General features: G+C 36.5%; 1 protein-coding gene across 1 annotated transcript in view; it reads right to left on the bottom strand.

Moving 5' to 3' along the window:
- Positions 1-22,058, bottom strand: part of LOC139719061 (adhesion G protein-coupled receptor L2-like) — a 74,724-nt gene that overhangs the window by 9,082 nt on the left and 43,584 nt on the right. The window contains exons 12-24 of the mRNA XM_071630504.1: positions 21,860-21,992; positions 20,891-20,994; positions 20,256-20,358; positions 19,159-19,312; positions 18,150-18,216; positions 17,519-17,585; positions 17,074-17,171; positions 12,695-12,781; positions 10,501-10,548; positions 7,019-7,048; positions 6,207-6,375; positions 5,140-5,268; positions 3,957-4,050 (exon numbers count right to left, since the gene is read on the bottom strand). Coding sequence (XP_071486605.1) covers positions 3,957-4,050; positions 5,140-5,268; positions 6,207-6,375; positions 7,019-7,048; positions 10,501-10,548; positions 12,695-12,781; positions 17,074-17,171; positions 17,519-17,585; positions 18,150-18,216; positions 19,159-19,312; positions 20,256-20,358; positions 20,891-20,994; positions 21,860-21,992 — 1,283 coding nt within the window. The remainder of the gene's footprint in view (positions 1-3,956; positions 4,051-5,139; positions 5,269-6,206; positions 6,376-7,018; positions 7,049-10,500; positions 10,549-12,694; positions 12,782-17,073; positions 17,172-17,518; positions 17,586-18,149; positions 18,217-19,158; positions 19,313-20,255; positions 20,359-20,890; positions 20,995-21,859; positions 21,993-22,058) is intronic.

Genomic DNA, 22,058 nt, shown 5'->3' with positions numbered 1-22,058 from the left:
ACCTCATGACTATTTGTGTACACACCAGCAAAGAGAGCTGTAGGGTGATAACTTCATAGCATCTTCTGATTTGCATACATTGTTGCTTGTACTTTGTGCAGCAAACACATGAATCTTGATAATTCCTCAACTTTCTAATTCTAGGTCTGATTTTGATGAAATTTCTGTCATTCTGTTCATCTGATATTACTTAAAGGGATGGTACAGTATTGGTGGAGATGAGAATTGGGCTTTTAACTTTTTGCGAGATACCAAGAAAACACTTATGATATAGTACAGAGCATACCATTCTAAGAGGAATTCAAAGTTTATTTGATGAAAATCGGGTGTGGTATGACTGAAACATCAAAAAACAAAGTAAAACAAAGCGATCGTAACAAAGTGTGGGTCCGACACTTTGTTAGAATCACTCTTTTTTGGATATCTCAGCCATTTCAAAAACAATTTTCATCAAATAAATGTTGAATTCCTCATAGAATTACATGTTCTTTCATATTTCATAAAAGGTTTCTCATCATCTCACCAAAAAATGTTACAAACCTGAAATTAGGTCTCAACCAAAACTGTACAATCCCTTTAATTTTGAATAAATTTATACATGAAACTTGCCCTTTAAAGACTAACATATCAACTTTTCATCTTCTTCTGAAGTCCATATCTTTGCTATCTGTAAATATCTCTATAACTTAGCTGTTGTTCATGAGAAGTTTGTCTTGTGTAAAGACGACAGGAATGACAGACTCTCATAGAGAACAGGCCAAGGTTGACAAACATTTTATTTTGTGGGTACACACAGCCTTTAAAACGGCAAAAATCTACAGCTGTACATGCACTTGTACATTGTTTAAGATCATTGACGGCGAGCTCCTGATAACACAAGTGATTCATCGTCTACACTGTCAGGTAGTACTGTACATATGGCAGACTTGTACCTTGAATGCGATCTTAATTACTTCACTGCACCACAGATGTTTCATATGACACTATGAAGACCACTGACTGAGGGAAATGCATTTCATATCATTACAAAAACACGCACAAAAAAAAATGACCCTTCTTGAGGGCATCTGTTTAAACATCCTAAAATTGCTATAATATGAATTTTCATTGGTGCGTCAAGCCTCTTAAGGCTGATATCATTCCTACATAATCATGATCACATTTTTTCTAGTTCTTCTTCTTTTCTCATCTACAATTGTACTTGCCCTTCATTCTGTGATAATACATTCTTATATAATACAGTGTACATTATGTACATACATTTGTGTGTGTGTGTGTGTGTGTGGTTTTTTTTTTTATTTTTTTATTTAAGACATAATAGTTCGAAGCACTTTAATGACAGCTGGATATCCAGCGTACAGTAACACAAATGTGAAACCTAATACACTGAAATGGAAATACATGTCTTCCACATCTAGAACCTTCTCAGCTTTGGAGCAAAAGAGTAAATAAAGCATGGAAATTACCTGGGTACTGTTGCAAAACACACAACAACAACAACAACAACATGTGGTGTCTGAAATACCTTGATAGAATAGATAAGATTCTAATCTACAGTATTTGGAGCTAAAAGTGGAACTTGAAGTTGGAAAAGGAAGTAAACAGGGAAAGGAAATACTCAACAGGTGCGATGTGTTACCAGGATGAATGTAAAGAGTTTCACACTTCGTAGAATGGAATCTCTAACAAGTATTCAGTTACACATTTAATTTCCAACACAAATACAACAAATAGGGGAGGAAGAAAGATATCCCTTCAATTTGTGGCATACATCCGACAGTCCCTGTTTGAGTGACGGATCTGAGTATATAAGGAAATGCTGCCGAAGCTTGTGTTTGGTGACCTAAAAACCCTTCTCTTTAGAACCTTCCAAAATGATTTTAAGGAAATTCACAAACAAGGCAAAGCCTCCCACCTAGCCCCAGAATTTCAGCAGAAATGAAAATCAAGCACTACTTGCTTCAGTTGCAATTACATCTTGGTTTCATCCTTGTCACAACAAAAGAGAACAGAGGCATAAATTGTTGTCCAAACCTTACATTCTTTAACTGTCTTCATCTTCCATGAGAAAATTAGAATCTTAGAGCTACTAGAGCAAGATCTGCACACCGGAGTGTAGACATGTATGATGTGCAAACTTTGAATGTTACGTGATCCCTCTTTCTTTTTTGAAACTACAACTGTATATCAAAAATTTTTATCATAACATCACACAAGGATAGATAGACTGATAGAGACAGTGATAGATAGTTAGATAGATAGATAGATAGATAGATAGATAGATAGATAGATAGATAGATAGAGACCGATAGATAGATAGAGACAGATGGATTGATAGATAGACAGATAGACGGATAAATAAATAGATAGAGACAGATAATAGATAGATATAGATATAGATATAGACAGAGACAGATAGATAGCTAGCTAGATAGATAGACAGATAGATAGATAAGATAGATAAATAGATAGAGACAGACAGATAGATAGATAGAGACAGAGATAGATAGATAGATAGACAGATAGATAAATAAATAGATAGATAAATAGATAAATAGATAGACAGACAGATAAACAGAAAGTTCGATGGATGAACAAACAGACAGACAAGTCAATCATTCAATCACTATGAGCCAAACTTACAAGTCTTCTGAAAAAGAAAATAACATTCTTGTTTTTCTTTCTTTTCATCTAGAAAATTCCAACTCTCTTTTCCTTGATATTCTTGTCAAGGTATGATTATCTCCTTTACTTTGACGCTATACCTCAAGGTTTCCTGGAAGCATTTTTTATGCCAGCATCAAAGCTGTGCACTGGTGAAGTGTTACTCTTCATCAACTCTCCATCATACTTTTGAACAAATTTGGAAGCAATTGCATTTTCATAGAATACATCTACAGATTCATATCTTGCATACCTACAGATTGAGGGGATAAAAAACTTTCTGTATAATTATGTATTATAAAATAACTGCATATTCTTTGCTCATGCACATTTTGTAACTGTAAACGTAGACGCAAGATCTTTAGGATAACCACGTTTTTTGGCTTGCTTTCATCAAAACCTGAAGACAGGAAAATTCCCCAGGAGAACACCAGTGTTCCTATACCGTCTCAAGTTATAGAAACTCTACACCGTAAATATTTGTATGCAGCTTAAACTTCCTCTCCTTACGAGGAAAAAAACATTACCATCAAGGGCACCTGCGCACACTTGCAGACAAAAGCCAACACAGTATGTACAGAGATTGACACTGCATTTCTCTTCCGCAATTACTAAGCATGGCATTACACAAAGCCTTTAGTTATAAATATTTTTCAATCTAATCATGAAATTGCAACAGCAGAAAATGTAAGGAAGGTTTTCCTTAACATTTTGTACTACCAAAAACATATCAATTAAATCTTTTTTTTTCTTTAATAAGACACAAACAAAAAGAAAAACATATGACCATTTTTTTTTTCAGCTGGAAAGATAAAATGCAGTAATTCAAGAAAACATTCAGTATAGGTGATGCTGCTGAAGGAGTTAAAGATTAATCAATGGACATTCACTAATTTAAATTAAATTGTCATTGTCTCAAGCTTATCTGTAATCATCAGACCAGAAACTTTCCTCATGTACATGTTCCTCTTCACAATGTACCTCCATACCAAATATGACTATGCACAGAGAAATAGATCTCATGTTTGCAAAATCATGTGACCTTCTTCCATCAACAATCATGGCTGCAAATACAAGAACAATGTAGTCTACATGAATTCCACCAAGGTACATGTATCTTCTCACTTCTCTACTCGCCTTTCACCTTCCTTTACAGCTGCCATAAAAGTGGAAGGGAGCATGTACCAAACTGCACCAACAGGTGGTGCTGTTCACTTTTTATCTCCCCAGGGTGATTCTGTGGCGTGCTAACTCATTATCTTCCGACACCTCATTAAATATCAGTCTCTCACCTGAATTTCTGTAGACATAGGAATTTGAGAGCTTTCTGTTTTCCACGCTGTATGATCCTGTTGTGTTACTGAATCTCTTGCTGTCAGGCCTCTTCTGTTGAAGCAAAGAAACACATTCAAAGTAATACCATCATGCAGAAAGCAACAATTCTACCATTACAGCTGTTCCTACATTGTACTTCAGCTATAATGATACCAAAAGTGACTGTCCTCTCTAATGTCAACATCCTCTTCTTAATCTTCTTTTTCTTCTTTTCATTATCATAACCCTTCATTTCAATATCAATGTTACATCATTATAACCTTCATCAGCATTATAAATCATTATACAGGGTGGCCCAAAAAGAACAGAACACCTAAGATCTTTAATTTTAGCTATATTGTTGGTAATATGTCACTATTTTGCATACTATAGGAAAGGCCATTCCTTTTTCCATGTAATGACACCAAGTTCTCTAATTTTGGTTAATGCGTTATGATTTTAGAACCATTTTTGTCAACCCGTGCAATTTTCAAAATTTGATCATTTTGCACTCTCAGAGATACCGAAAAGAGCGAGAATTCGGCTTGCCATAAAACCAGTAGCGTTCACAATGTGCGGAATGTGGGGCGGACAGTGTTATTGTCGTCAGGTCGTCTCATTCACAATGGTAACGGACAATGACAACCACATTCTACACATTGTGAACGTAACCTGTTCTACGGCAAGCCAAATTCTCCCTGGTTTCGGTATCTCTGAGAGTGCAAAATGATCACCTTTTGAAAATTGCAAGAGTTGACAAAAACGGTCCTAAAATCGTAACGCATCCACCAAAATTAAAGAACTTGGTGTCATTGTATTGGAAAAAGAATGGCCTTTCCAGTAGCATGCAAAATAATGACATATTTGCAAAAATATTGCTAAAATTAAAGATCTTAGGCGTTCCGTTCTTTCTGGGCCACCCTGTATAACCTTCATAATTATCATCTACATTCCAGGTTATCTGCTGGTAGTTTTATGAACATCTTACCTCTTCAAGTAAACACATACATTTCTATGAAGTATCAGTAGTTACCTCTATTCATCATTGAGGTAATGATTGTTTGATGGACTTTCTAACATTTATTCAAATATATATCTATATCACTGGATGTGCCTTTGCTGTGGACAGAAGAAGTCTGAGCCAGAAACAGAGTGACTTACAGCGGCACTGCTTGACCGGAAGGAATTTTGCTGGTTGGAGTTGGTGAGTATCGTGCCTCCGTACTGCTCACGTATGCAGTCTGGCAGCCACGTGCTGTTGCGTACATACCGGCGATATTCTTTGCGTACCTATACATCAATCATGAGTGCAGACAAAGTTTAGAGTACACAGTGTGTCCTGGAATGCATGTGGCATCATCACCACTCCGACTATCACACTTTGATTATTAAAAAAACCAGCATCAAAATTATCATTACCATAACCATTATTAGTATCACAATATTAAACTTGAGTCACTGACATTGTCCAAAGATGACAATCTCCTGTAAAATTCAACATTTTTCATAAATATTATTATCACTCAAAGTTTAAGAAATCATAGGGTTATTGTCATATCTTTCAATATCCAGTAATCCAGTAATATGCTATTTTGCTGACACTACAAGTATCTTTAACCCTCTGTATGTATGCCACACTAATTTCCTGTACATAGAAATGTGCATGAAATTTGTGTACATTTAACTCATTGGCACACAGAAGGTTGAAGGACATTAAAAAAGACTACAGATTGGATTCACTCTTTTTCTTCCATCCAACATAACAAACCTCCCTGCAGTCACAACTAATCAATGCTGGCACTGTGTATCTCTGTAACTACACCATGTACCTACATGTATCTACCTATTTGTATCTACCTTTTTGACTGTCTGTCTCTCAGTCTATCTACCTTGCAACTTGCCTATCTGCATACCTATCTACATGTATACATTTCAAATATTATCTATCTACCTATCTGCCTGTCTACCTATCTTTCTGCCTACTTATCTGCCTACCTACCTTCATAACTATCCATCTATCAATATATCTGTCTACCTTGCAGCCTGCCTCTCTGCATACACATGTGTACCTCTCTACATACATATATTTCAAATATTATCAATCTACCTATCTGCCTGTCTACCTATCTTTCTACCTACATTGTACTTATCTGTCTATCTACCTTTATAACTATACAGTGTATATCTATCTATCAATATATCTATCTATCTTTTCAACCTATCCTCACCTTATCATTCATACAGCAGTGGAAGACAAAGATATGGACGCCCTGGAATGCGTTGGTGAGAGTGAAGAGGTAGGCGAAGGCGATTAGGTCTTCCATGACACACAGGAGCCCGAAGGCCCAGGTGACCCCCAGAAGACAGAGTAGAACCACAGCCCCTCGCACAAGTGACCTGAAAAAAAGACAAGATAAACACAGGCCAACTTTAATTTTCATGTTCTTCTTACTGCTTTTCCTTCACTTTGAAAGTACACTTTGCAGTCAGCAAACATACCAATAGGCAGTAATTACACTGTACTGTAAAGTGGAAATTTTCATTTAAGTGATTTTTTTATGCTCAGCCAGGTAAGATGAATTTCACATGGTTTTGATTCCACAGAATCAACAAAAAACTTAACAGTCTTTACATAAAGATCAGATCTTTTTACTGGATCTTCTTCATATATAGCAATCAAAAATATTTTTTGTGCTAGTTTCTGGTCACGTGAAATGCGTGAAAATTTCCTCACAGCAAAATTTCCACTTTAAATGGTGTACTTTGGACCTACAAAGCATTGTTCACGACAAACAATTGTACTTCATCCTGACACATGTTGCATGGAAATTAGTTTTCTATGACAAATGATGTCTTCGAATTTTTGTCATCTTCGTCAACCCAAGTACACAGTTTGCTATTATTCCATCGTAGGCTATTATCACCCAATGGGTTAGTGCAACATCTTGAAGATGATTAAAACAAAAATATATTTAGTTAGCTGTATCGGCTACAGCTTTGCTCATAACTGGACTATACTGAAATGAGCTCTGTTACTCACTTTAAATAGTCGCCTCTAGTCGTTCCCAGCCTACAGGGTGTTAGCGTGCATGCACAAGAGAGAAATTGTCACAGGACAAAGCAGAACAATGAGAATATTAGTCTTGTTACGGGTCAGTATTTACATGACATGGTGATTACACAGAGAAATTGACACAGACAGACAGACAGACAGACAAAAAAACACAATGTTGTTCACAGGAAAATGTGACATATAGATAAACACACACAAGTACATGTATAGTGTAGATAACCAGTACTAGTCCATCTACTCCCATTTACTCCCACGTCTAATCACTCACCAATACCAAATGGTCATAATTTTTTTTAGGTTGATTTAGCACAGAATTTCACCACTTTACTTCAGTTGTTTGATGGAATTGAGATTAGAAGTGCAAGTTCTCATTACAGTTGGTATAAAAGCATGATACAGCCACTTGGAAAACTCCTCCTAGTGGTTAGAAATAGGTTATTTTCCTTGATAACAAATGGTGTCTTCATACTTCTTATTTCTCATAGAGACAGAACTTACACAGAAAAAAGTTCTTCAATTCAAGTGAATGAGTACACACGCACAGACAAAAAGAATACTAAAAATATCCTTTTGCTGGTATGGACCATGAATGCACCCCTCTCTTTGAAAGAAATTTGGCTAGCACATGAAGAGCAAATCTATTGCGAACACTTTGTCTGGAAAACTATTCTTTTGTAGCATTAACATGACTTCACATTTATATGCAGGAAAGGTCATTGCCATTTCTGCTCCATCAAATTGTATATTCATGCTTTCTTCAGTGTGTTCTTCAAATATACGAAAGTGATTTACAAAATTAGGTGGTAAAGAGGTATAAAGTACAAATTTTAGTACAAATTTGAAAGGATGGCTGGCTACATAGGGTGAAGAAATCCCATACGGGAAGATGAAGCAGGAATCCATTATTGAGAAGACTAATGGCTACAGGTGGCTAGGCCACATACACAGAAAGGAAGTCAAAATAGGGCGGTTCACGAGAATTATCAATGGAGCAGATGCATTGTATATTGAGCTTAATTGACTACAGTGTATGATGTAAATAATGGATTGATATGAGATTTGATCAAACCAACAAATATGAAAATGATTGATCTCTCATTACACACAATCACGCTTCAGTAATTTTCTTCCTAATTGCCTTAAAAACCAAGAAAAACTACCTTTTAATCATTAGCTCAACAATGCCATGGAAGAATAGTTGAGCAAATTTATCTGGTTGTTCCTACACAGTTCATATTGAATTTGCCATGACTTTAAAAAAAGAAGAAGAAAAAGATACTTTCATCCATTCTTTTTGGTTTAAAGAAATCAGCTTTAAAAACAATTTTAAAAGTGCAAGTGACATTTGGTGACATTTGTACTTCGTGCACAAGCATAGAATATATACTATTTGTATACAAAGCTGCTGGACTGTGCATTTCACACTTGACTACTTATTTCCAATCACCAGAACTATCAAAGGCATCATTATAAGTGTGCAGTTCTCAGACAAGAGAATTGTTTGATGTGTCTTGATACACATTCAATTCTGCCAATTTCATTTTTAGCTTTGAAAGTGAGATAGTTTGAAGCCGTCTCCAGACACACTAACATTCATTTATATGAATTTTGAACAGAAGCAATTCTTTCACATTTAAATTGGGAAGTTTCCTCTCTCGGGAGCGGTGGACATGATGGTTTTATATTGAGGATGGATATGGAATGGTGTGCAGAAACCAGTTGGACATGATTCAACTCTACAGGGCTAATCTGCATCAATTGATACGTACATGTATGAGTATGGGGGTATGTGTATCACTGTACATGGTGAGCATGAATACCGGTATACAATTTACAACATGACCATAGCACTGACGCATTCAGAAAATAATGCCTATGGTAGACTATTCAATGGCATATGGATCGGAGATGTCTAAATGATAAATCCCTTTAATATCATCGCAAAAAGCAATTTTGCGTTTTTCATTACTAGACAGAGCATGCAATGAAGACCAAAACCATAGTACAAATCCACATGCTTTCATAACTTAGTCTCAATCAGTGCTTTACATTAAAGGTACAATATGCATGCACAAAATTTCACAGACAAATATCGTTGTATTTCACAAATAGAAATTAATTTCTTTAACCCTGTGAGACAAAGATCTACGACTGAACAAACTCTTCATTTAAAAAAAGTATTTAGAACTTTCCTTCACAATATCGATTGCCATGCTTCATTTTATTTGAAATAGTGTCACTACATTCCTTTTTCAGAACAACATTTCAGATTCAAATATCCTAATGGCCCAAAGGGCCAATAGAGAATGATGTTAGTGTTGAGCCCTGCCCATATAGACCACTACCATAAAAACATAAATCATGCAAAATTGTTTACTGATAACTAAAGTTTCACTGTTCAACTATATCTAACAAATAAAAAACTAGGCCAACAAACAGCAAAAATTATTTCCTACAAAAAAGAGAAATTTGTTTGAAATATCCCACAAAGTACAACTGACTCTACCCTAAACTGCAATTTCATATCAAGTTGAAGTACAGTGTATACTGTTCAGAATTATTTTTATAGTTTCTGTCAATGCTAACAGGATGACTAACAGACTGATGGTGTACATAAAAAAAAAAAGACAACAGCAAAGATGAAGCAAGTCATGTTTTGAAATTATTCTGTTGTCTGTCATTCCCAAATTTCCATGGTTTAAAAAAAAATGAAATGAAATTTCTGGCTAATTATCACTTCTTGTGCCTGACGTCACATTAATTATCTGTCATAAAGGTGGCACGCTCCACTTTAAATAATTAACAGATATCACAGCACGGTACTACACAAACATACACATGTACATGTAATGAAACTATGATAATTAACAGATTGTCTGCTAAACTACTGTACGAGCTGAAATTTTCACGGTAGTTTTATTTTCGCGAATTTCGCGAATCGCCTTTGAACCGCGAAAATAACAACACGCGAAAATAACAACGTGCGAATAACTAAGTTCAGTTAGACCCTCGCAAATGCGAAATTAACAACACGCGAAAATGTCCTCCAAGTAGCAATTCGCGAAAATATCTGTAGGCGAAAATTTCAGCTCGTACAGTACATGCCTCCACAGAGTGTAGAAAATACTAAATGCACAACCAAGTTTACTACTCCTCCACAAGAATGAACTCAAACTCACACCAATAATAATAATAAAATCAAAACCCCACTACAACCAACAAAAATGAAATAACAACAAACAGCAACAAAAAAATGTGTCCATCTTGCAGAAGTTCTCCATTATTATATCTGCACACATAACACCAAGTATTGGAACACACACTTAAGAAGACGACACAGGGGTTTAGAGTACACATATGTGACAGGATAAGGGAATGAATGAATGTAAGATGGATATTTGGAAGCAGGGATGCAGCAGCAGAACACAGAAATGTGGCACTGTGCTTACGTTAGTCTGTCAGTATTTTCGGAAGGAGGATCCAACGGTTCGACCTCTCTGTTTTCGAGGGAGGTCAGAAGACGCAACACAAATTTGATGACACAAAATGAGAAGATGTGAGACAGGAAAGATTGTTAATCAAGCACTTTTTTGTTTTTGTTTTTTTGTTAGTGCCTAAGACAGAAATCTCTAAAGAAACTAAAAACAAAAAGGATAATGAAAATTGGGGAAGTCCCTAGATCACAGTGAATTACTGTTAAAGGGATCGTACAGTTTTGGTTGAGACCTTATTTCAGGTTTCTAACATTTTTTGGTGAGATAATGAGAAACCTCTTATGAAAATATGAAAGAGCATGTAATTCTATGAGGAATTCAATGTTTATTTGATGAAAATTGATTTTGAAATGGCTGAGATATCCAAAAAAGAGCGATTCTAATAAAGTGTGGGACCCACACTTGATTATTATCGTTTTGTTTTACTTTGTTTTTGGATGTTTCAGTCATTCCAAACCCGATTTTCCATCAACTAAACTTTAAATTCCTCTTAAAATGGTATGCTCTGTACTATATCATTAGTGTTTTCTTGGTATTTCACAAAAAGTTAAAAGCCAAATTCTCATCTCCACCAATACTGTACTATCCCTTTAAACCAGAAATATTTGCAGCATGGAATCTTCGTGGATTGGAGTCGCCAGACAGCCTCCTTTGCAGCACAAAATTTTTGTAAATTGCCACTGGCATTCAATGCACAGTGTACAGACAAGAGCTTTCAGGTTCATGTTAATTTTACAAAAATTTCATGCACGCCAACATTTCTGGTTTTACAGTTTAGGTATAAAGTCTGTTTCACTGGTGTAAACTGCCTGTTGGAATGTGAAGGGAAAAGGTTAAAAACATAATGAAAGATTGTATCATCAAGGTTCTCCACCGAAGATCACCCAGGGAGAAAGAGATGCTAAAAGAGGTATTCATAATTAGACTCCATCTCACAAAAAAAAATTAAATAAATAAATACAAATGGAAATGACATGAAACTTGTTAACGGTATCATTGCACCCACCAGAGTATACAGTTCTATACAGGTAACATTTATAGACCATGAATTATCTATACTGCATATACTGTAAACTGAGAAAAAGTAACAATTTGGGGTTATTCAAATTCTAACTTGATCTTCTTACATTTGACTTTATCGTTTGTTTGTTTTTGTTTTTTGTTTTTTAACTAATTTGTTTTGGGCTTTTTTAATATGAAAGAAGATAAACATCCGCTACCGCTTGGGTAACATGCTGTACAATTTCCCCAGAAAGAAATACGACATAAGATAGGAAATCAAGTCAATCTACAAAATCCCTTCGAATGAATAGATAGGATATATATTATGAAATGTTAATCATATTAATTCAGTGAGGAACATGAAGGGGGAGAAGAGAGTTATTTAATTCCTCCCAGAGTACCACCAGCTTATTCAAACACGTACAGATGCCCACTATACAGAGAATACAAGCACACAGTGTGCACTCCCGACTTTCAAAATTCTAGCAAATCATTGATCAAATCAGCAGTGTCAATCAAAATCACCATCCTGGATGGTCTTGACAGTTCCGAAAAGAAAATTTTGAAATAAGCCAGAAATGTGTGGGCAGTATTAAACGCAATAAGTGTTTCTTGATCCGAGGGCATGAATTAATGTGACTTGCACTGACAAAGTTTTGTGCACATACTGCAATTGTTAGAGCTAGAGCTAGCATGGTATTGTGCTCTTATTTTAATAATCACGTAAAGTGGGCTCTGCATTATGACTTCGGACCACTAAATAAATACAAACCTTTTTGACAGAAATGATACAAGGCTGACATACAGTACGAACCCATCATAAATCAGTAACCATGGCAACCTGTGTGTTACAGATGTACCAAGTGCTAAGCGATGGCTTAACATCATACAAGTACTGGCAAAAATGGAAATCTGCATGTTCTGCGTAAAGTGTGGTGTAAATCAAAACTTTGAGATTGATGTTAGCAGCACTTCACCACAGCGCACCACAGAGCACCAAGAAAAGAGACCATTCGTATTAATGAGTGGAAAGAGAGGAAGAATGGAATTAGAATAAAAGGGATGAAGAGTTATTATATGTGTATATATTCATATTTTCTTTTCTTTTTAAATGTTTGGATAGAACACAACTTTAATGTGTACACACTTAGTTCTCTTGGCATCACGTTTGCTGAAAACCGAGGAGGAACGCCTGAGGAGCGCTATAGGGCCTGAGAGTCGTCTGTAGCCTCCGCTGTTTTGGGTGGGGGTAAAATATTGAGGAATGAAAATAACCCAAAAATATACTCAGGTCAAATGCATGCCAGCAGAATTAACTCATTATTTGCAGTGTTAGACATAGCTAATGTCCACAATGTTTGTGAACTGCAACATGCATCATATCAACCTGCAACTCATTCTCTACAACATTCTGTAACTCCCATAGCCATTTGTACAGAGCTTGCTTGCCCGAGGGTACAGAGACAATGGCTTAAAAGAGGGAACTTTGTATCAGATTCTGCATGTGTGAGCAAATATGCCCAAAATTCATACCATGCTCAGCATGAATTGCAAACTGCCTAAATATAGTACTTGTCAATTCTGGTTCACCCACATTTTAGCCAAAGATCTTTGATAATAAACAAGGAAAAGTAGAAATTACGCGGTGCGTAAAATATGTCCCCGCCGGAAGTAGCATTTAGTAGCAAAATGTACAATATAGGTAAAAAGATCAAGGTCAAAGGTGAAAGAAGTCAAGGGTCAAAATTCTATGTAGAAGTTTTGAAGCCCTCACCTAGTGCCATCACATAAAGCAAACGGAATCGAAATCGGGTTAGAAATGGCGAAGGAGTAGCATTTTGTAGCCAATGTACAATATAGGTAAAAAAATCAAGGTCAAAGGTCAAAGAAGTCAAAGGTCAAAAGTCTGTGTAGAAGTTTTGAAGCCCTCACCTAGTGCCATCACATAAAGCAAACGGAATCGAAATCGGGTTAGAATGGCGAAGGAGTAGCATTTGGTAGCAAAATGTACAATACAGGTCAAAAATCAAGGTCAAAGGTCAAAGAAGTCAAAGGTCAAAATTCTGTGTAGAAGTTTTGAAGCCCTCACCTAGTGCCATCACTTAAAGCAAACGGAATCAAAATCGGGTTACAAATGGCGAAGGAGTAGCATTTTGTAGCAAAATGTACAATATAGGTAAAAAATCAAGGTCAAAGGTCAAAATTCTGTGTAGAAGTTTTGAAGCCCTCACCTAGTGCCATCACATAAAGCAAACGGAATCAAAATCAGGTTAGAAATGGCGAAGGAGTAGCATTTTGTAGGCAATGTACAATATAGGTAAAAAATCAAGGTCAAAGGTCAAAGAAGTCAAAGGTCAAAATTCTGTGTAGAAGTTTTGAAGCCCTCACCTAGTGCCATCATATAAAGCAAACGGAATCAAAATCGGGTTAGAAATGGCGAAGGAGTAGCATTTTGAAGCAAAATGTACAATATAGGTCAAAGGTCAAGGTCAAAGGTCACAACTGAAATTCTGTATACAAGTTTCAAAGCTCCCATGTAGTGCTATCATATAAAGCAAACAGAATCAAAATCGGGTTAGAAATGGCGAAGGAGTAGCATTTTGAACATTTTGATCACACACGGACGCACGGACAGACGGACACACGGACACACAGACACACGGACACACGGACACACAGACACACACACGTACGGAGCCCGTTTCATAGTCCCCTGCTCGAACTCGTTCGGCGGGGACAAAAAAAAGAAGAAGCAAAAATTTAAGGCTCTCATACGTAAACAGGACATTTCAAGAGCAGAGTACCTGATCAGCACATCAATATGCAATGCCAATGGCCTTAATGAATGAATGTTAACCTTTGTCAAGAAGCAAGAAAACATGAACAGAAGTTCAACATCTTTGATGCCAAGGCAGATTGAGAAAGGTTATCATATTCATTTAACATTACACATGAACAATTTGTTATCAGCTGACACCTGATCTGTCACACATTTGATAGAAATCAAAAAGTGAAAACAGCAAAACAAGAAAAAAAAACACACACTGAGAAAAAAACAGAAACAAAAACAAAAAACAATAGTGGGAATGATCAAATCTCTGCATGTCCACCAGAGGGAAAAAAAATTGTTCAGAAGGATTTAATTATGATTGAGGAGGGATGAAACTGTTCATGAGTGGGTCTGAAGGAAAACCTGTCAGGAAAGATGCCCAGCGATCACTCTCGTATCTCCTCCCCAAAGACTCTTGACTAGAAATTAATCACGCATCCTTTTTACATCCACTCATCCCATCCCCTTCCCCGCATGTTCATCTCCTTCCTCCCTTTCTCCCTCCCCCTCCTTCCCCCCCCCCCACATCCCCCACATCCCTCCTACGGGTCATTGGCACTCCTGTCCTGTGGTTTCTATGGAAGGGAGCGAGTCATGGGGTAAGGGGTCTGGAATGACCCCAATTTGACGATCGTTATCTGGTCGAGAGGAACAAAGCATTTTTCACACTTCTTTGAACATGTCATTTCTGATCCAGCCCATTCTGGTACCGATTCCTCCCTTGTCACAAGATTTTGTTCTTTCATGAGGGGTAAAACAGTGATAAACTGATGGGAGACAGCAATCTATGTTACTGCAGGCCACAAAACTACCACAGAGTCGCAAACAGCGATACTCTGCCAATAGCAATTATCATGAGAGTTGAGTGCTAAATGTCAATTTGTTCTTAATACTATTTTCTTGATTATGTCTAACCCACTGGGGGCTAATATCTTGAATCCTAAAATATCCCTAGAAGTGTTGTTCACTATTTCTCCACAATAGTTTGGATGCCTCTTACAATTGAGCTACAGAGACTGGTATGCTGGGACACAGATACCTCAACCAAAGAAGGAGCACAGATATTGGAGAAATTCTGTGTTAATAAACATAACACAGCACTACATGTCATGCATATCCACAGCCCTCAAATAGGATTGATTTGTGCTTTATGGCATTGCTCTGCAATTTTGATGTACAACTTTCTTATTACAGTAATTAAACATAAAAGAATAACAGATGTATTGCATGCAAACTGCATGACTTACAATGACTGATTTATTCATTTGCTGCATTCTGCTGTTTTTGTTATCAATCTTCATACGACTTAACGCAAACACTTTACTTCCAAAAGGGGGAAATCGACATGTATAAATTTGCAGCTGTGCCTCCACTATCACTGCCTTTGAGAAGAATCACCAAATTAATGTTTCCACGGACATAATCTCCTACCGTCACACAGCCAGGGATCTGTTTTGAACCTTGAATTTTAGAGTGCGCATGTGGTCCAAATTATGCCTTAACAACTGATAAAATCAGTCCCCGAAGTATTTCATCTGTATGCCAATAATCTCAAGGACACTGTGTGTCACAGTCTCACAAACTCTGACCCACTCCAAACAATCACATACAACCCTCTCTTCCACCCCCCCCCCATTCTCAAATTACTGATGTGTTAAGTGACAGAATGCCACAAACGTTTAAATGCAAGCTGACACGCAATTGTTTTCACAGATCTGTCAGATACTGTCATCATCTGTGCGCCAACTCAAATCCAAAGGAAACTTTTGATGGCAGACTCTCGTGAGTAGATAACATGGTCTGCCCGTAACTTGCTCTTAAATTTCAAACATAAAAACAACACTTGCTCACTGCTACTGACATGTTTCTGCCACACGACTGTTTCCTGTCTACAAGTTATAGATATACATTTTACAAGCGGAGAATATCAACAAGGTGTGTTTACAAGATCTTTAATTATGGCCAAACTCCTTATCAGGCGGCAAAGATGTTACCCAATTAAGTCATTAAAGCCAACTTTGTTCTAAGTTGGCTGAGAAAAATAAGAGAATCAAAATCTTGAAACTCACATATGTGACAACCAAATTTTTTTGATGTGATGATTAAGCGCACGGCACAGACAAACAAGCACCAATAACATGTCACTGTGGCTGCTTTTCAGTTTCTAGTTTTCGTTTCAAAGTATACAAAAACCAGAAAGAGAAGTTTGGTCTTAGATTAATGAATCAAAAATAACTGCAGACATGCAACTGGCAGAAACCAAGGCAAACATAGAAAACAAAAAACTGATATGCAGTCTATGATTATCATCCCATGGAAGGCCATTCACGACGATGAATTCAAGAAATTCATCTCACAAACAAGAAGAATGTGGAGGAGCGAAAAAAAAAAGGGGGAAAAAACAAAAATGAAGGCACTCCACTGAACTAGACAATCTTCTGGTCTGTCAAGGACCTCACTGAAATATAAAGTATGTTTGATGTTACAGGGAAAAATCACACATTATTAGCTTCCTATTAAATAAGGAACAGGTATTCAAAACACCTGTTGGATCTTTACAATCAAGTTCTGTGTATGGAAAGCATTGAATATGGTACCAGCTGATGCCAGTCTTAAAGCAACCTGCAAATGTACTTTTATTGTTACTCATCAAAAGAATAAGTGGCCAGAGAAGGGCGCCCTCTAGATATACTCACATCGCTTTCTCCTTCTGCGTTTTCTCTTTAGGGTTGGTCTGTATTGTACTGTGTTTGCACATGATGAAAAGTGCCATGGACAGGAATAAGATATTCACCTGTGGAAAATAGAAGGAAAGAAAGTCATACATATCAACAAACACCCTTTGATGTATTTTTTATCCAGTACAATGCATGATACAACAATATGATTAGTCGCTATAATTCATGCCGTTTATCATTGTCTGTTCCTGGTAATACACCATAAAAACACTTGTCTGCATATTTAAAATGATAGCTGAATTGGCATGATCAAAATTGAATTAGCATGTGTGCAAGTTTCAACATACAAGCACAAAATGCTTGTTTGGTGATTGTTATGAGTACTAATATTTTTATATAAAAAAGAGGGGTTCTGAAAAAGCTAATATCAATCTTCTGCACGTAGTAATGTAAGTATACTCACAAATATGATGAGGCAGACTGGTGCATAAAAAGCCCACTTTATGTTACTCTCTTGACAGAACCAGCAACTGTAGTGAAAGAAAAGGAGCAGAAAATGAAAAAGATGTGAAGACCTCCGGAATTAGACAATAAAAAAAAAACAAAAAAAACCCACACATTTTGCTACTTACATGTACCGGTACATGTAATGCCACCTATTTCCCACTGTCCATCACCAAGAATGGTTCTCGTTTGTCAATAAATCTTTTTCATTGAAAAAAAAAGTGTAAAAAATGCAATAATAAACTGACACATACCAATACTTTTGAAAGGTAATGGAACAAAGGAAATGCATAACACAAGAAATGAAGTACACTAAGAAGTCATGCACATACAGTGTTCAGTACTGTGTTGTATGCACCAGACTGTGGAAATTTGCTTGAAAACACCTGTACATGTAGGCCCTTCACTGGAGAGAAATCTTACATCAAATAAGCTATGAACATAAAACATCTCTGTAAGATGCCATTCTAAGCCACAAGCACTGTGCCAAAACCTTGTAATTCAGCTCCAGGAATTTTTAAATTGTTGCATTGAGGAATGTCGTTCCCGACTGAGTGAATATTGCATAGATACACTGTACATGTACTTACTATTGTGGCGTTCCGTAGCTTTCAAAATCTATAGCAGCAGAAATTCCAACAATCAGAAGTGGCAAAACTGTGAAAAGAGAAACAAATCGAGGGAAATGAAGTGAGTATAAATTCCAGTGGAAATCTAGCTCTAAAACTATCCACTGATTGGAACAATTGATTCATAATGTGTCAAAACATTTGTAATTCACCTTTTGAAAACATTATTCATTTGTTCCTGTTCAAAACTTTCAATGCTTTATGTTGTAAGTTTTTTACCATATCTCCTGCTTGGAATATTGTCAATAAATCTATAAAGTGTAGCGAAATGACCAGCAAACAGGTAAAATTGACCAGTTTGCAGTTAGCGATGGTTCAAATGACCCTGAATCTTAAATCACTGCAACAAAACAGTTGTAAATCTTGATATTACTCTCTTATAGAATCAAACTTACTTTAATGTTAACCACTGAATGGCTATATAACCTTCCTTTGCTGCATTGATGTACAAACCATACAGGTACATGTACTGTCCATGACATTGCTCATAACAACTCTATTTCTCATTATACTGAACTCAGAACTCTTATTTCCCTTTTATGTATTCATTCACAGAATGAGACTTCCAAATGGATTATAAGAGAGCAATTTGGAATCATTTATGCACAGAAGAAAAAACATTAGCCTACTTAAAAAGTCGGGAAAATCATCCAAAATCATCTCTGTCACAAATGTCTTGGATATACCCTCTTTGGGTAAAAACATTATTAGCTGCAAAATGAAAAATTCCTGCTTTTACAATATCACACAAATAATATATAATGGAAAGCATAAAATTGTATAAGCATATGATAATAATGTACCATTGTGAGACGAAGTTGGTGAAATATAACCAGAATTACAAATCATACAATTCATAACTTATGAAATAAACTTATTAAATCTTACAGTATATACATTGTACATATTACAAAAAGATACCTATGTGAGACAATGCTGTTGGAATATGACCACAAGGATGAATACTCACTGTATCCAAAGGGATAGTAGTACTTTCTCCTGGAACTCTCTGACTCAAAGACCTGGACCAGCATGATGTAGAGCTGGACCCCCTCCAGACACATCCAGGCAAAGACGGAGAGGAAGAAGTAGTGGAGGAGGATGGCGATGACGGCACACAAAGTCTGCGGGTCGGAGGAGCCAGAATTGTTCAAAAGATGAATGTGAGATCAGGGGGGCATTTTATGAAAGAACTTGTCGGATAAAATGTCTGACAAGTCAATTATATCCGACAAGTTCAGAGAAATCAGCCAATCAGACTAAAGAATTTCTCAAAACTTGTCGGATAAAATTGACTTGTCAGATATTTTATCCGACAAGTTCCTTCATGAAACGCCCCCCAGATACAGTTCCAGCTTGCAGCCTTACAACAACATCCTTTACATCCTAAGAACACTGAAGGACTATTCACAAGCATTAAAAATACAACAACAGAAAAAATATCACAGTAATCCCAGGCTGCCAAAATTAATTCATAAGAACCATATGCAATCTAGAACAGGGAAATATTTCTGCTTTGCATGCATCTTAACTGAACTCAAGGAAGCTTTTATATTATCCTGCTGGGACGATGAAGAAATTTCTTTCATTTTCAGGGAGCCTACTGCAGAATCAGGGATACCCAGCAGCTCTACACAAGAATAATATAAAGCTGCTGGCATTTAAGAAGAACTAACGAGAGTTATATATCAATGTACTACAAATCTACTGTCGATAGATCTGTGTCATCAAATTTGCAAGGTGTGATATAGTTGAAAATTTCTGCTGAAGATTTATTCTATTTCTCTCTTAGGGAAAAGATGCTGTCTAAATATCTGTGTGCAAAGTATTGTATGAGTAAGAAGTGATTACCATAAATCATTGCTCATCTAGGGTCAATTTATATATTGTAGTCATCAATTCCAAATTTTGAAACATAGTCTTTCTTTGTACAGCGTTGAGGGTTTATTGCTTCTTTCCTTGTTTTTCATCATACATCTGCCTGACAAAAGCATGTTAGAAGGGTGGATACGATATAATGTTAACAGAGTCGGCATAACAGATGCGATGGTCATCTCACAAAGTTACCTTGTTGGCCGTCTGGCTAATACCAGCCATGAAGATGATCTCCACAATCATCAATGTCAGACAGAGGTTTTTGTGGATCGTGGTGCGGTCACTCTGGAGGTTCCTGGAAATCACAGAAGAATTTCAAGGTCGGATGTAAAAATCAGTGTTTACCATGAAAAGACAAGGAAACACTTCCTCATTTAATACATAACAACATATTGAAGCCCACAAGGTAGACACTTGTTTTCTAGCATAATTAAAAAAAAAAAATAATAAGTTTTTTGTGGAACCTGAGAATCTATAAGTAAATGTATACAAAAGTTCCATTGAAATAATTAAACACACATGTATTCTCCTACTGACATTCTTATATGACTCTAGTATTGTTCTTGTTTGTAAATGTAAAACAATCAATAACACGGGGAAAATATTTCAAACACATGTCAAATTCTGATAATGAGTGACATCTACGAAGACAAATTTTTGGCGTAATCCCTGATTTCTCTCCCACAAAATCAAATAGATAAATGAATGAATAGATAACATGAACAAGAAAATCCACAAATTGATATGCAGATAAATAGATAAACTGATTAATCAATAAATTAACCAATTAATTCAAAATTTCATCTCATTTTGGAAAGTAAACTCACTTGAAGATGGAGAAAGTGATAAATGCCAAGACGAGGCAAGGAATGGAGATGATGAAGCCAAAGTAGGTGATGAAGGACAGGGCAAACTTGTGTCCTCCCTCAATCTGGTGGGGGAAAAAATGATATTAGCAACAAATCTCAAGCCTTCATGCGTGGAGGTGAAGAGTTTTACAATAGAATACTGTAAAACGAGGAATGTGTGCGTGCATTTTAATTTCGTGAATTTCGCAAGCGCCAGAATTCACAAAATTAAAATGCACGCAAAAGTTCTTGCCTACACAATATGCATGAGATGCCAGTGGCGATTCATGAAAATTTCATGCTGCATGAAAGCCGACGGCTCCAACTCGCAAAATTTTCATGCCACGAATATATCGTGTTATACAGTAGTAACGATTCTGCAAATTCCCTGAAATCATCAGACAATGTGTAAAGAAATAGCATAATGACAATTTACAACAACAAAGTTCATCTTTAGAACTGCTGGATTATCAAAACAGATTCTTGAGCTTCAATATGCATGTACATTTGTAAGTGCCATCTCTAAAATTGTCATGATTAATGATTACACAGCTTTCAATCTAAACATTCCAGGATGCCATGAAATATCTTCAGACTGAACAGCACTCGATCAGAATACAAAATTTATTTGCTGGCAAGGAAGCCAACCTTATTGTAAACAGCATTACAGTTTTCTGAGATCTGAGAAGGCATTATTTTAGGTGCAAAAATATTTTTTATCTTCCGAGCAATATACCAGTGCAGTAATATAATTCGTCAAATATTATTTCTTATGAAACCTACAGTACTTTGGCAAAAAGAAAAAAAAATGGTACAAAATACTGCAAACAAGGAACAGTTGGCATCTCTGTATTCACCATCAATACACAGCCTACAGAATGTATGCCCTATACAAGTGACTATTGTAAAACTAGCCCAGTTTGTTTGAATAGGTGGGACTACACTCACTGGCATTCCCTTGACGTTCATGATGATGGCAAAGTTGGTGAGGTGGTCGCATGAGCAGACGGTGTGGGTGGCGTTGTTGTGTACCATCCTGCACCCCTGGCCCGACCACTCCCCGCTGCGGAATTCATTGGTTCTGGTCACAAAGAAGTAAATCACAGTCATGATGACATTCACTTTTTAATGCATGACACGACAAAGA

The sequence above is a fragment of the Diadema antillarum genome, unplaced genomic scaffold, assembly GCF_040938485.1.
Source record: "Diadema antillarum isolate AM-2024a unplaced genomic scaffold, OU_Dant_1.0 scf00000103, whole genome shotgun sequence".
Lineage (NCBI taxonomy): Eukaryota > Metazoa > Echinodermata > Echinoidea > Diadematoida > Diadematidae > Diadema > Diadema antillarum.
The sequence above is the reverse complement of the archived record's forward strand: the minus strand, read 5'-3'. Positions and strand labels throughout refer to the sequence as shown.